The following is a 13,810-nucleotide window of genomic DNA, read 5'->3' as shown; positions in this document are numbered from 1 at the left end:
ATTAGGAAAGCTAACAATGTTATTGTTATTGCATGGGGAATTGAATATAAAAGCAGGGAGGTTATGCTCCAGATATAAAGGGTATTGGTGAGACCACATCTGGAGCAGTGTGTACAGTATTTGTCTTCTTATTTAAGGAAGAATGTAAATGTGTTGGAAGCAGTTTAAAGTTGACTCAGCTAATACGTGGGTTGGACAGGCTAGACTCGTATCTGCTGGAGTTTAGAAGAATAAAGAGACTTGATTGAAACATACAAGATCCTGAGGGGTATTGACAGCCTGCATGTGGAAAGGATGTTTTCTCTTGTGGGAGAATCTAGAGACACTTCAAAAATAAGCGGTTAAAAATAAGAGGAGAATTATTTTTTTCCTCAGAGGGTCGTGAGTCTTTGGCACTCTCTTCCTCAAAAGGCGTTGGAGTGTCTCGAGTATTTTTAAGATAGATTATTGTTAAGCAAGAGGGTAAGAAAGGTTATCGGGGGTAGATGGGAAGTGGAGTTGAGATTACAATCAGATCAGCCATTATCATCGTGAATGGTGAAGCAGACTCAAGGAGCCAAGTGGCCTACCCCTGCTCATAATTCTCACACACATATTTTAGCAGCTCATTTGTAACTATCTGACAGGTGGAATGAGATGTCTAGGGTTGCCAACCCTGGTTGGCAGCATTCCTGGAGGTTTGATCAAGTGATTTATCTGTCAACGAGCTCTCAGCCCCCATGTGTCCCCAAAATATGATGCCTGAAGCATCTTGAAATATTTAACATTTAAGGCACGACCCTCATATGCTTGAGGTTAACACAGTCCGCATGAGGATTTGGTAAAAGTAGCGTTTGGGGAATGAGTTTACCCAACATGCACAGAGGCAGATAAGCTATCATTTTGGGGACTAACTGCTTGCATTATTCTAATCCGAGGAGCTGTAGCTCTACTGCTCTGGATGTGGTAAAGAGTTCTGCATTCTATTATGTAAAAAGGGAACCCACAAACAAAAAACGAGACAGCTAATGCCAATCCCAGTGTCAGTAATATACAGGTTTCCCTGGACAAGCAGTGATGGTCAACATCCAAATTTTGTTTTCAGTCCAAAGTAGCCCCTTTTTCAAAAAAAGGTAATTTTAAAAGCTATAGTTCAATCTATAGAAAGCACAGGGACTCCAAAAATCGCTTGCTTTAGTGGGTGAAATATAGCTAAAGGATTTCAGGGGCATCAGCCAATAAACCTAGTTCTGAAGTAGTACAAATAGTGTTGATGAGAAGTTAGTATTCTAAATGTAGCAAAGATGTGTTTCTGAAAACCAGAATAAAGACTGGCGTGATGATTAAAGTTTGGACATTAAATAAACTATATATGCATATATTCCAGAGATGTCAAATGGTAGGGTATAAATAAATCACTGTGACAAGATGAGTTTTAGTCTCTACCATTCACACTGCAAACAGATAAAAAGAAAAAAAGGAGCACTGCTGATCCAGTAATGGGAAATGAACCAGAGCAGATGAACGTAAATAGGAGAACATCTATGCAACAGCATATAATGAAATTTAAGTGAAATATGAGAAGCGCGTACAATGAGGTTTAAATTAAATTAAATATTGAAAAGAACACAACAGGAAAGATCAAAGTAATAAATTGGGGGGGGGAAACGCTTAAATTGGATAAATATGGGACTAGGAAAAATTAACTGGAGCAAATTAGTGACAAACAAAATGTAGCAAGTTAGAAGGAAATGTATGGCTGGTCAACTGAAATTTTCAATTGATCATCGTTAGCCAAAAGTTTGAGGGAAAAGGATCAAAAACAGGTCAATGGAAATAAGGTATAGTTCAGCCATAACCATATTCAATTTCAGACCAAGCTCTAGATGCCGAATAGTTTACTTCTGTTCTAATTTTTAAAAAATATTTTTATTCTCCTTTTTCACATTTTCTCCCAGATTTACACCCACCAACAATAAACAGTAATCAGTAATGAATGCAATGTCAATCCCCATATCAATAACAACAATCCCATCCTCCCACCAACCCCCCAAACAGCAGCCCGCATGTTAACATAAACAAATAGCACAAAGTAATCAGGAATTACCCCTAGTCACCATTAACACATTCAGTCCCCCTCCCCACAACGCTCCCAACACCCGTCCCTAATGTTTGATGTAACCCAATTCTCGAAAGTGCAGAACGAATAACGCCCATGAATTGAAGAACCCCGCCATCCTTCCCCTCAGTTCAAATCTGACCTTCTCAAGAGTCAGAATTCCAGCAGGTCCCCCCGTCACGCCAGGGCACAGGGTGGAGGTTGATCTCCATCCCAACAGGATCCGCCTTTGGGCAATCAACAAGATGAAGGCGATAACATCTGCCTCCACACTCGTTTCCAACCCCGGCTGGTCGGACACCACAAAATGAAATGAAATGAAATGAAATGAAATGAAATGAAAAATGAAATGAAAATCGCTTATTGTCACGAGTAGGCTTCAATGAAGTTACTGAGTCGCCACATTCCGGCGCCTGTCCAGGGAGACTGGTACGGGAATCGAACCGTGCTGCTGGCCTGCTTGAAAAGCCAGCGATTTAGCTCAGTGAGCTAAACCAGCCCCTATATGGCCGCCCGAGGGCCCGGGTCCAGTTTCATGTGCACCACTTTAGAGATTACCCTAAAAATCTCCCAGTAATCCTCCAGCTTTGGACAGGACCAAAACATATGAACGTGGTTTGCCTGCTCCCCCCCCCCCCAACCCCCCCCCCCCCCCAACCCCCCCCCCCCCCCCCCGCTCTAATTGAAGACACTTTAAGGAAGTTGAGGAGAACAGCAACCATTTGTCACTTCGCAATTAATGAACCAAAATCAGCACAAAGAATAAAACAAAAGATTTGTTTCTTGGGGTCGGTTTGCAGGATTGAAGGAGCTGGAAGCGAAGTATGGGCTGGAGCAGGGGGAAATATTTAGATACATGGACGTTCAAGGCTTTGCCAGAAAGGTGAGACAGAGCTTCCCGGTAGAGCCGGCCTCCACATTGCTGCAGGTGGTGTTGATGACAGGGGGACAGGAGAAGGGAGTTTACGGGGCTATTTTAGAAGAGGAGAAGGCACCGCTGGAAGGGATCAAGGCAAAGTGGGAGGAGGAGTTGCGAGAGGGTACGGAGGAGGGGTTCTGGTGCTCCGGAGCGTGAATGCCTCCACCTTGTGCGCGAGGCTGGGACTGATACAGCTGAAGATGGTGTATAGAGTGCACCTCACAAGGGTAAGGATGTGCCGGCTCTTGGAGGGGTTAAAAGATGTGTGTGAAAGGGGGGGGGGGGGGGGGGGGGGGGGGAAGGGAGGGGAGGGGGGGATAGCAACGAAGGGAGCACGTCAGCGGGGGGCCGCGGGCAATGACTGCCCGAGGCCATCGGCAGAAAGGGAAAAACGGTTTGGTTGCTAGACTGGTAGCGCGGGGGAGGGCGTGGGGAGGATTTTCCAGGGGGGATTTGTTGTGTTATAATTTAAAATGTAGTAGGGGTAAATGTTTGTATCGAAAAATTTCAATAAAAATTATTTAAAAAAAAAAAAAAGATGTGTGTGAACGTTGCTCGCACCTTCAATCCCAACCCCCTACACAAACTCTCTTTCATTCTGACCCATTGGGAGTCAACCCTTCTTTCTTCACAAAATCGGCAGGCATTGGAAAATAAACAGAAATCGCGGCAACATGTTCATTTTAACCGCCAGTGAAAGAGGGAGACCATTCCACCTTGCCAGATCAGCTTTCACTCTCCCCACAAAACTAGAAATGTTGTTCCGAAGGCCCCCCCCCACCACCACCACCAATTCCGAGCACCCTGCACCCCCAGGAATCTAAAGTGAGTCTCTGCCTTACGGAATGGAAGCCCCTCCACCCCTGCCCCCAACCGAGACACCACAAAATATTCACTTTTGTCTAGATTTAATTTGTACCCCGGGTGCTTCTGTTCTAATTGAAGACACTTTAAGTTGAGGAGAATATCAATCATTTGCCACTTCGCAATTAATGAACTAAAATCAGCACAAAGAATAAAATTATAAGCAATTTTGAATTTAACTTAGGGCAGCATGGTGGCGCAGTGATTAGCGCTGGGACTGCGGCGCTGAGGTCCCAGGTTCGAATCCCAGCCCTGGGTCACTGTCCGTATGGAGTTTACACATTCTCCCTTTGTCTGCGTGAGTTTCACCCCCACAACCCAAAGATGTGCAGGTTAGGTGGATTGGCCACGCCAAATTGCCCCTTAATTGGAGAAAAAATAATTGGGTACTCGAAATTTATATATTTTTTTTAATTTTAATTTTACTTAACAGCTGAATAAGAAGACTCGTATTACATAGATCACCCACAAACCCACTATACATCTCATCAGTTCAACATGCATTGTTAATCCTCCTTTTCAAGTTACAGGACATGAATTTCCTCTGAACTTCGCCAATGCCCCCATCATATCTACACAAGTAAATTGCATTTACATCATGTTATGGGTGCTGGGAGGAGAAGCTCAAAGTAAATTTACCAGAACCAGATAATAGACATTTGTTCAGATTTAGTTTTGAGAACCAATTTCATTTCAACTCCTTTAAGTCAAAGTTTTGTGAACAAAGTTTACCTCTTCGCACGATATTGATTTTAATGTTTTATTCTGGATCAGTAATCTTCCATGCAAAGAAATTATTGAACTGAACCAGAATGTGATTCTTTGTTCTGGAAATATGAGCTGTAATTGCTGAGTCTAACTGAAATTAGAGAAAAATCATGGCCTTAAATAATTGTTATTATCATAGTTTGCCTGAAAAAAACATCTCAGATGACCATGAAAAAAAGTTGAATAAATCTATGTTGAAAATTATGCCTCCAAGTTAAAAAACTCCTTCAAGCCAAGATTCCGCTAAAACAGGGAGGGACTATAGGTTACATAAAATCCATCTCAATTACAGCATGGGAGATATTCTACAATGCTAATAGCTACTTAGAAGTAACTGTGTATGTACAAAGATGCAGGATCTTCTGGTAATCAGGTTGCCATATCTATCCTCATGGTGGCCCGGGAACATGCCCAGAAGAGAAGAAATTGAGAGAAAAATGTCCAACAGCAGTAAATCAATTTTCATATTTATTTCTAACTCCAAGGTATAAACCTGCCAATCAAGTGGTTAAAACAGATAAGCGCAATACAAAGAATATGCTCTATACCTTTCAGAAGTTATTAAAAATTACATTTTATTAAATCCAAAATAATCATAACTCAGTATCCTTTTTCTATGCAAGCCACTTGCAAGGAAACACTGTCCTATCAAAGCTAACTTCAGTCAGCTAAAGGAGGAACACGTGAAAATTAAAATAAACTTGACTAAACCTCTAATAAGCCAATATAAGAAATTCTTGGAATAGGGTAAACATTTTTAAAAGTGAATTCCCTTCAGGACTAATGGTTTCACTAGTTACTGTTCAAATACCTGAGAATGTTGGGATGAGAAAGACGATTCATTAGTTGTATTTCTCGCAACATATTTGCTCTGTTGCTAAGCTGTTTGTTCATCTTCAGTGCCATTACTTGGCCTGATGTTCTGTGCCGCACCTATAAAATAAAATAAATTGTAGATGTAACGTTAAAGAATCAAACCAGTACTACACAGCCAATCTATCGGAAGGTGAAACACAGGAAAAGAATAGAAAAGAAAGGTTTTGCTTCAAACTCCAGGACACATGACAAAGCAATGCCACATGTATAACAGATGTCATGGAATCCATATAGTACAGAAGGCAGCCATACAGCCCATCGAGTCTGCACCAACCCTCTTAAAGAGCACCCTACCTAGGCCTCACTTCGCGTCCTAGCCCCGTAACCCCACCTAACCTTTGAACACTACACGACAATTTAGCAATATTAGAATTGCCAATCGGCTTAACCTGCACATTTTTGGACTATGGGATGAAACCGGAGCAACCAGAGGAAACTCACCCAAACACAGAGAGAATATGCAAACTCCACACAGTCGCCCAAGGTCGGAATCGAACCTGGGTCCGTGGTGCTGTGAGGCAGCAGTGCTAACCGCTGTTCCACCATACCGCCCTAACACGTCAGTTGTACAGTAAATCTAAAAATTATGGAAATATGCAAAAGGAAAGAGGGGCAAAGACAGTATGATAATAGAATAGAGAATTCAATAAGGTGTCACAGAAGAGGTTGTTGCACAAGATTAGATTTATGGGATTGGGAGTCATCTTAACACAGACAGAAGATTGGTTAACTAACAGAAAACAAAGAATAAATGGGGCACTTTTGGGATGGCAGGATGTAAATAGACATAGTGCCACAAGGGTCCAGGCTTCGGTTTTAGTTATTTACAATCTATATTGCTGACTTTGTTGAGGGAACAGCCTGTGGAGGATACAAAAAGGCTTCAGAGGAACACCAACCAGTTATGTGGTGTGGCAAGATGGCAGGTGGAATATATGTGGGGAAGGTGAGAAACTATTCACTTTGGCAGAAAGAATGGAAAAAAAAAATTTTTTTTTAAAATTAAAGTTCAAAGAGCACTAGATACAGTAGTCCCCCGATATACCGCGGGGGGGCTGATGGACCCCAACTGTCAGTTGTGTCAATTTCAGCGGCCGGCTCACTTTGATCCGGAGAAGGAAGCTGCTCTCACTGAAATAATCAGCCGGCCGCTGAAATTGACACTGCCCGCTGCTCTCTCCCTCCAATCCAACTTTTAAGTTTTAATGTTTCTGACTGGAGGGAGAGAGCAGCCGGCAGTGTCAATTTCAGCGGCCAGCTCACTTTGATCCGGAGAGGGAAGCTGCTCTCTCACTGAAACAATCAGCTGGCCACTGAAATTGACACTGCCGAGGGGGGGGCGGGTGTTGGGGAGGGGAGAAGAGGGGGGGGCGGGTGTTTGGGGGGGGGGGTGGAGAAGAGGGGGGGCGGGTGTTGGGGGGGGGGAGAGGGGGGGGAGAAGAGGGGGGGGCGGGTGTTTGGGGGGGGGGGGTGGAGAAGAGGGGGGGCGGGTGTTGGGGGGGGGGGAGAGGGGGGGGAGAAGAGGGGGGGCGGGGTGTTGGGGGGGGAGAGGGGGGGGGAGAGGAGGGGGGGGGGTGTTGGGGGGGGAAGAGGAGGGGGGACGGGTGTTGGGGGGGAGAGGAGGGGGGGGCGGGTGTTGGGGGGGAGAGGAGGGGGGGCGGGTGTTGGGGGGGAAGAGGAGGGGGGACGGGTGTTGGGGGGGGAGAGGAGGGGGGGCGGGTGTTGGGGGGGAGAGGAGGGGGGCGAGTGTTGGGGGGGGAGAGGAGGGGGGCGGGTGTTGGGGGGGAGAGGAGGGGGGGCGGGTGTTGGGGGGGAGAGGAGGGGGGCGAGTGTTGGGGGGGAGAGGAGGGGGGGCGGGTGTTGGGGGGGAGAGGAGGGGGGGCGGGTGTTGGGGGGGAGAGGGGGGGAGAGGAGGGGGGGCGGGTGTTGGGGGGGAGGCGGGTGGTGGGGGGGGAGAGGAGGGGGGGCGGGTGTTGGGGGGGAGAGGAGGGGGGGCGGGTGTTGGGGTGGGAGAGGAGGGGGGGCGGGTGTTGGGGGGGGAGAGAGGAGGGGGGGCGGGTGTTGGGGGGGAGAGGAGGGGGGGCGGGTGTTGGGGGGGAGAGGAGGGGGGGCGGGTGTGGGGGGGACCCCCCTGCGGGTGTGGGGGGGACCCCCCTGCGGGTGTGGGGGAGACCCCCCTGCGGGTGTGGGGGAGACCCCCCTGCGGGTGTGGGGGAGACCCCCTGCGGGTGTGGGGGAGACCCCCCTGCGGGTGTGGGGGAGACCCCCCTGCGGGTGTGGGGGAGACCCCCCTGCGGGTGTGGGGGAGACCCCCCTGCGGGTGTGGGGGAGACCCCCCTGCGTGTGTTGGGGGAGAGAGGAGGGCCCTGCGGGTGTTGGGGGAGAGAGGAGGGCCCTGCGGGTGTTGGGGGACGGGGGAGGAGAGGGGGGGGGGAGAGGGGGCGAGCCGGAGGGTGTGGGGGGAGAGGGGGCGAGCTGGACGCTGTGGGGGAGAGCAGGAGGGTGTGGGGGGAGAGGGGGCTAGTTGGAGATTGTGGGGGGAAGAGGGGGCTAGCCGGAGGGTGTGAGGTGGGTGGGGTGGGGGGGGAGGGGAGAGGAGGAGACAGAGCCCAGTGGGTGTTGGGGGAGAGGAGGAGACAGAGCCCAGTGGGTGTTGGGGGAGAGGGGGCGAGCCGGAGGGTGTGGGGGGGAGAGGGGTCTAATTGGAGGATGTGGGGGGAGAGGGGGCGAACCGGAGGGTGTGGGGGGAGAGGGGGCGAGCCGGAGGGTGTTGGGGGGGGGAGAGGGTGCGAGCCGGAGGGTGTGGGGGGAGAGGGGTCTAGTTGGAGGATGTGGGGGGAGAGGGGGCGAGCCGGAGGAAAAAAAAAAGAAATTGACACTGCCGGCTGCTCTCTCCCTCCAATCAGAAACATTAAAACTTAAAAGTTGGATTGGAGGGAGAGAGCAGCGGGCAGTGTCAATTTCAGCGGACGGCTCACTTTGATCCGGAGAGGGAAGCTGCTCTCTCACTGAAACAATCAGCTGGCCGCTGAAATTGACACTGCCGGCTGCTCTCTCCCTCCAATCAGAAACATTAAAACTTAAAAGTTGGATTGGAGGGAGAGAGCAGCGGGCAGTGTCAATTTCAGCGGCCGGCTGATTTCAGTGAGAGCAGCTTCCCTCTCCGGATCAAAGTGAGCCGGCCGCTGAAATTTTAATTGGATCCACGATGGGGGTTTTAAATTTATTTAAAAATCTATGCTAGCGCTTCCCATTGTGAGTCTACGGGGGTCTGACCTCTCCCCCCGCCCCCCGTAGACTCACAATGGGAAGCGCTAGCATAGATTTTTAAATAAATTTAAAACCCCCATCATGGATATCCGCGGCTCGGTTACAACGCGGGTTGGGGTCTTGGACCCCAACACCCGCGTTATAAAGGGGGACTACTGTATTGATATTCAGCAGGATTCGGTGGTCCTTGTGCACAAACACCACAGGACATCAGTATATGGCGTGTATATTGTGCATTGGTAGTAGTGGGAGTCAATATTTAAGGTGATGGATGGAGTGCTGATTTCATGATTCCCTACAGGGTAGTCATGTCTACACCAAGCCTACGAAAGAGCACCCTGCCGAGGCCCAATCCCCACCCTATCCCCAAAACACCACCTAACCTTTGGACAGCAAGAGGCAATTTAGCATGGCCAATCCACCTAGCCTGATCATCTTTAGACTGTGGGAGGAAACTGGAGCATCCAGAGGAAACTCACGCACACACAGGGGGAAATGTGCAAACTTCACAGCGTCGTAATATTGCCTGGCATTTGTGCCGCAAACCTTCTTGGCATTTATCGGCCAAGCCTGGATTTTGTCCATACCTTGCAGCATATGGACACAGACTGCTTCAGTATCACAGTAGTAACAAATGGTACTAAACACGGCGCAACTATTGGCAAACATTCGTACTTCTGACCTTGGATGGAACATCATTGATGAAGGAGATGAAGATGGTTAGGCCTAAGAAACTACACCGAGGAACTTCTGCAGTGATGTCCTGCAGTAGAGGTGATTGGTGTCCAATAACCACAACCATCTTCTATTGCACCAGGTATGCAGGTACGATTCCAATCAGTGGAAACTGTAGCCCTGATTTCCATTTACTTCAATTTTGTTCGGGCTTCTTAATGTTACACTAGGTCACATTCTGCCTAAATGTCAAGGGCAGTCACTCTCACCTCACCGCTTGACCCAGCTCTTTTATCCCTGTTTGGCCCAAAGCTGTAATATGGTCAGGATCTGATTGGCCCCAGTAGAACCTAAAAATGAATACCCGTAAGCAGATTATTGCTGTGTAAACAAAGAACATAGAACAGTACAGCATAGAACAGGCCCTTTGGCCCTCGATGTTGTGCTGAGCATTGTCCGAAACCAAGATCAAGCTATCCCACTCCCTGTCATTCTGATGTGCTCCATGTGCCTATCCAATAACCGCTTGAAAGTTCCTAAACTTTTCTAAAGTGTCCGACTCCACTATCACAGCAGGCAGTCCATTCCACACCCTAACCACTCTCGAGTAAAGAACCTACCTCGGATATCCCTCCTATATCTCCCACCCTGAATCTTATAGTTATGCCCCTTGTAACAGCTACATCCACGCGAGGAAATAGTCTCTGAACGCCCACTCTATCTATCCCCCTCATCATCTTATAGACCTCTATTAAGTCGCCTCTCATCCTCCTCCGCTCCAAAGAGAAAAGTCTTAGCTCCCTCAACCTTTCCTCATAAGACCTTTCCTGAAAACCAGGCAGCATCCTAGCAAATCTCCTTTGCACCCTTTCCAATGCTTCCACATCCTTCCAATAATGAGGTGACCAGAACTGCACACAATACTCCATACCCGTGGTCTCACCAGGGTCATGTATAGCTGCAGTATAACCCTGCGGCTCTTAAACTCAAGCCCCTTGTTAATAAACGCTAACACACTATAAGCCTTCTTCACAGCTCTATCCACTTGAGTGGCAACCTTCAGAGATCTGTGGACATGAACCCCAAGATCTCTCTGTTCCTCCACATTCCTCAGAACCCTGCCATTGACCCTGTAATCCGCATTCAAATTTTTTCTACCAAAATGAATCACCTCGCATTTATCAGGGTTAAACTCCATCTGCCATTTTTCGGCCCAGCTCTGCATCCTATCAATGTCTCTTTGCAGCCTACAACAGCCCTCCACCTCATCCACTACTCCACCAATCTTGGTGTCATCAGCAAATTACTGACCCACCCTTCAGTCCCCTCCTCCAAGTCATTCATAAAAATCACAAACAGCAGAGGACCTAGCACTGATCCTTGTGGTACACCGCTGGTAACTGGTCTCCAGTCTGAAAAATTTCCATCCACCACCACCCTCTGTCTTCTATGTGATAGCCAGTTACTTATCCAATTGGCCAAATTTCCCTCTATCCCACACCTCCTTACTTTCTTCATGAGCCGACCATGGGGAACCTTATCAAACGCCTTACTAAAATCCATGTATACGACATCAACTGCTCTAACTTCATCTACACACTTAGTTACCTCCTCAAAGAATTCAATCAAATTTGGGAGGCAAGACATACCCTTCACGAATCCGTGTTGACTATCCTGGATTAAGCTGCATCTTTCCAAATGGTCACAAATCCTATCCTTCAGGACCTTTTCCATTAACTTACCAACCACTGAAGTAAGACTAACTGGCCTATAATTACCAGGGTCATTCCTATTCACTTTCTTGATCACAGGAACAACATTTGCCACTCTCCAGTCCTCTTGCACTATCCCAGTGGACAGTGAGGATCCGGAGATCAAAGCCAAAGGCTGTGCAATCTCATCCCTTGCCCCCAAATAATCCTGGGATTTATCCCATCTGGCCATCTGGCCCAGGGGACTTGTCGACCCTCAGGTTTTTCAAAATTGCTAATACATCCTTCCTCAGAACATCTACCTCCTCCAGCCTACCCGCCTGTATCACACTCTCATCCTCAAAAACATGGCCCCTCTCCTTGGTGAACACTGAAGAAAAGTATTCATTCAATGCCTCTCCTATTTCTTCTGACTCCATGCACAAGTTCCCACTACTGTCCTTGACCAGCCCTACCCTCACCTTGGTCATTCTTTTATTTCTCACAAGAGTAAAAAGCCTTGGAGTTTTCCTTGATCCGACCCGCCAAGGACTTCTCATGGCCCCTCCTAGCTCTCCTAAGCCCTTTTTTTTTAAGCTCATTCCTTGCTACCTTGTAACCCTCAAGCGACTCAACTGAACCTTGTTTTCTCATCCTTACATACTCTTCCTTTTTCCTCTTGACAAGACATTAAACCTCTTTTGTGAACCATGGTTCCCTCACACAGCCATTTCCTCCCTGCCTGACAGGGACATACCTATCAAAGACACGCAGTATTTGTTCCTTGAACAAGCTCCACTTTTCATTTGTGCCTTTCCCTGACAGTTTCTGTTCCCCTCTTATGGTCCCTAATTCTTGCCTAATCGCATCATAATTACCCCTCCCCCAATTATAAACCTTGCCCTGCCGTATGGCCCTATCCCTCTCCATTGCAATAGTGAAATACACCGAATTGTGGTCACTATCTCCAAAGTGCTCTCCCACAAACAAATCTAACACTTGGCCCGGTTCATTACCCAGTACCAAATCCAATGTGGCCCCCCCTCTTGTCGGCCTATCCACATATTGTGTCAGGAAACCCTCCTGCACATACTGTACAAAAACTGCCCCATCCGAACTGTTCGACCAATAGAGGTTCCAATCAATATTTGGAAAGTTAAAGCCACCCACGACAACTACCCTGAGATAGTTGATAGGGATACACCTATCCATAATCTGTTTTGCAATTTCTTCCTCCACATCTCTATTACTATTTGAGGGCCTATAGAAAACTCCTAACAATGTGACCGCTCCTTTCCTATTTCTAACTTCGGCCCATATTACCTCAGTAGGCAGATCCCCTTCGAACTGCCTTTCTGCAGCCGTTAAACTATCCTTGATTAACAATGCTACTCCTCCACCTCTTTTACCACCTTCCCTACTCTTACTGAAACATCTATACCCCGGAACTTCCAAGAACCATTCCTGTCCCTGTTCTAACCATGTCTCCTATGTCGTTGGTACCGATGTGTACCACGACTTGTGACTTGTAAGTGCTGTTTCCATCACTTTACTATTGATTGCGAGAGTACCTGGGATAATGTATACAGTTTTGCTCTCCTTAGCAAAGGAAGAACCTGCCTTAGACCATGTGCAAAGTCGGGAGAGCTTCCTAAAGGAGAGATCGAGTAAAATGGCCTATGTGCTCTATAGTTAAAAGAATGAGAAGCAATCTCATTTAAACATATGAAATTCTTGCTCGAGAGGGAGTTCTCCTGGCCAGAGTCTCGAACAAGGTATCATCATCTCAGGATAAGGGGTCAGCCATTTAAAACTAAGATCAGAAAGAAATCCTTTTACGAGTTGGGAAGCTACCCCAGAGCCCTGTGAATAAATTCAAGATCAAAATCAATTGATTTTTGGGCACAAAGGGAATCATGAGATGAGGTTAGAGAAGACAACTGGATTTGATGCAGACGTTTGCCATGATCTTCCTGAATGATGGAGCAGGACTGAAGTACTGTATGGCTGACTCCAGCTTCTATTTCTTATTTTCTAACAATAGGGGCATGACAGTAGCACAGTGGTTAACACAGTTGCTTCACAGCTCCAGGGCCCCAGGTTCAATACCTGACTTGGGTCACTGTCTGCGTGGAGTCTTCACATTTCCCCAGTGTCTGCGTGGGTTTCCTCCGGGTGCTCCGGTTTCCTCCCACAGTCCAAAGATATGCAGGTTAGGTGGATTGGCCGTGCTAAATTGCCCTTAGTGTCCAAAACGTTTAGATGGGTTACGGGGATAGGTTGGAGGTGTGGGCTTAAGTGGGCTGTTCTTTTCAAGGGCCGGTGCAGATTTGATGGCCCAAGTAGTCTCCTTCTGCACTGTAGATTCTATGATGCTATGAACATAAAGGGAATTCAAGGACCTTGTATATTAACAGTGGAATGGGTTGTTGGAGGAGCAGAGCCAATTAGAGATTGAAATGGAAATCTCCGAGAGAAAGCAGAGAGCATGGCTGAGATACTAAATAAGAACTTTGCATTGGTGTTTACCATGACTGAGAGATTAGGATAATCAAGGAAGTTGCACAGATACTGGATAAGATAAAAACAGACAGAGGAGGCACTAGGAAGGCTAGCAGTATTTAAAGTAGATACAGCAACCTGGTCCGG

The 13,810-nt window shown here is 47.6% G+C and overlaps 1 protein-coding gene across 9 annotated transcripts in view; it reads right to left on the bottom strand.

Moving 5' to 3' along the window:
* LOC119964527 (dual specificity testis-specific protein kinase 2-like) overlaps positions 1–13,810 on the bottom strand; it is a 165,062-nt gene that overhangs the window by 84,589 nt on the left and 66,663 nt on the right. For all 9 annotated transcript variants that reach the window (XM_038794128.1, XM_038794132.1, XM_038794126.1 and 6 more), the window contains one exon: positions 5,461–5,582. In XM_038794128.1, the coding sequence (XP_038650056.1) occupies positions 5,461–5,582 (122 nt within the window). The remainder of the gene's footprint in view (positions 1–5,460; positions 5,583–13,810) is intronic.

The sequence above is a fragment of the Scyliorhinus canicula genome, chromosome 4 (assembly GCF_902713615.1).
Source record: "Scyliorhinus canicula chromosome 4, sScyCan1.1, whole genome shotgun sequence".
NCBI lineage: Eukaryota > Metazoa > Chordata > Chondrichthyes > Carcharhiniformes > Scyliorhinidae > Scyliorhinus > Scyliorhinus canicula.
Note: the sequence above shows the minus strand (reverse complement) of the source record. Positions and strands in the feature narration are given on the sequence as shown.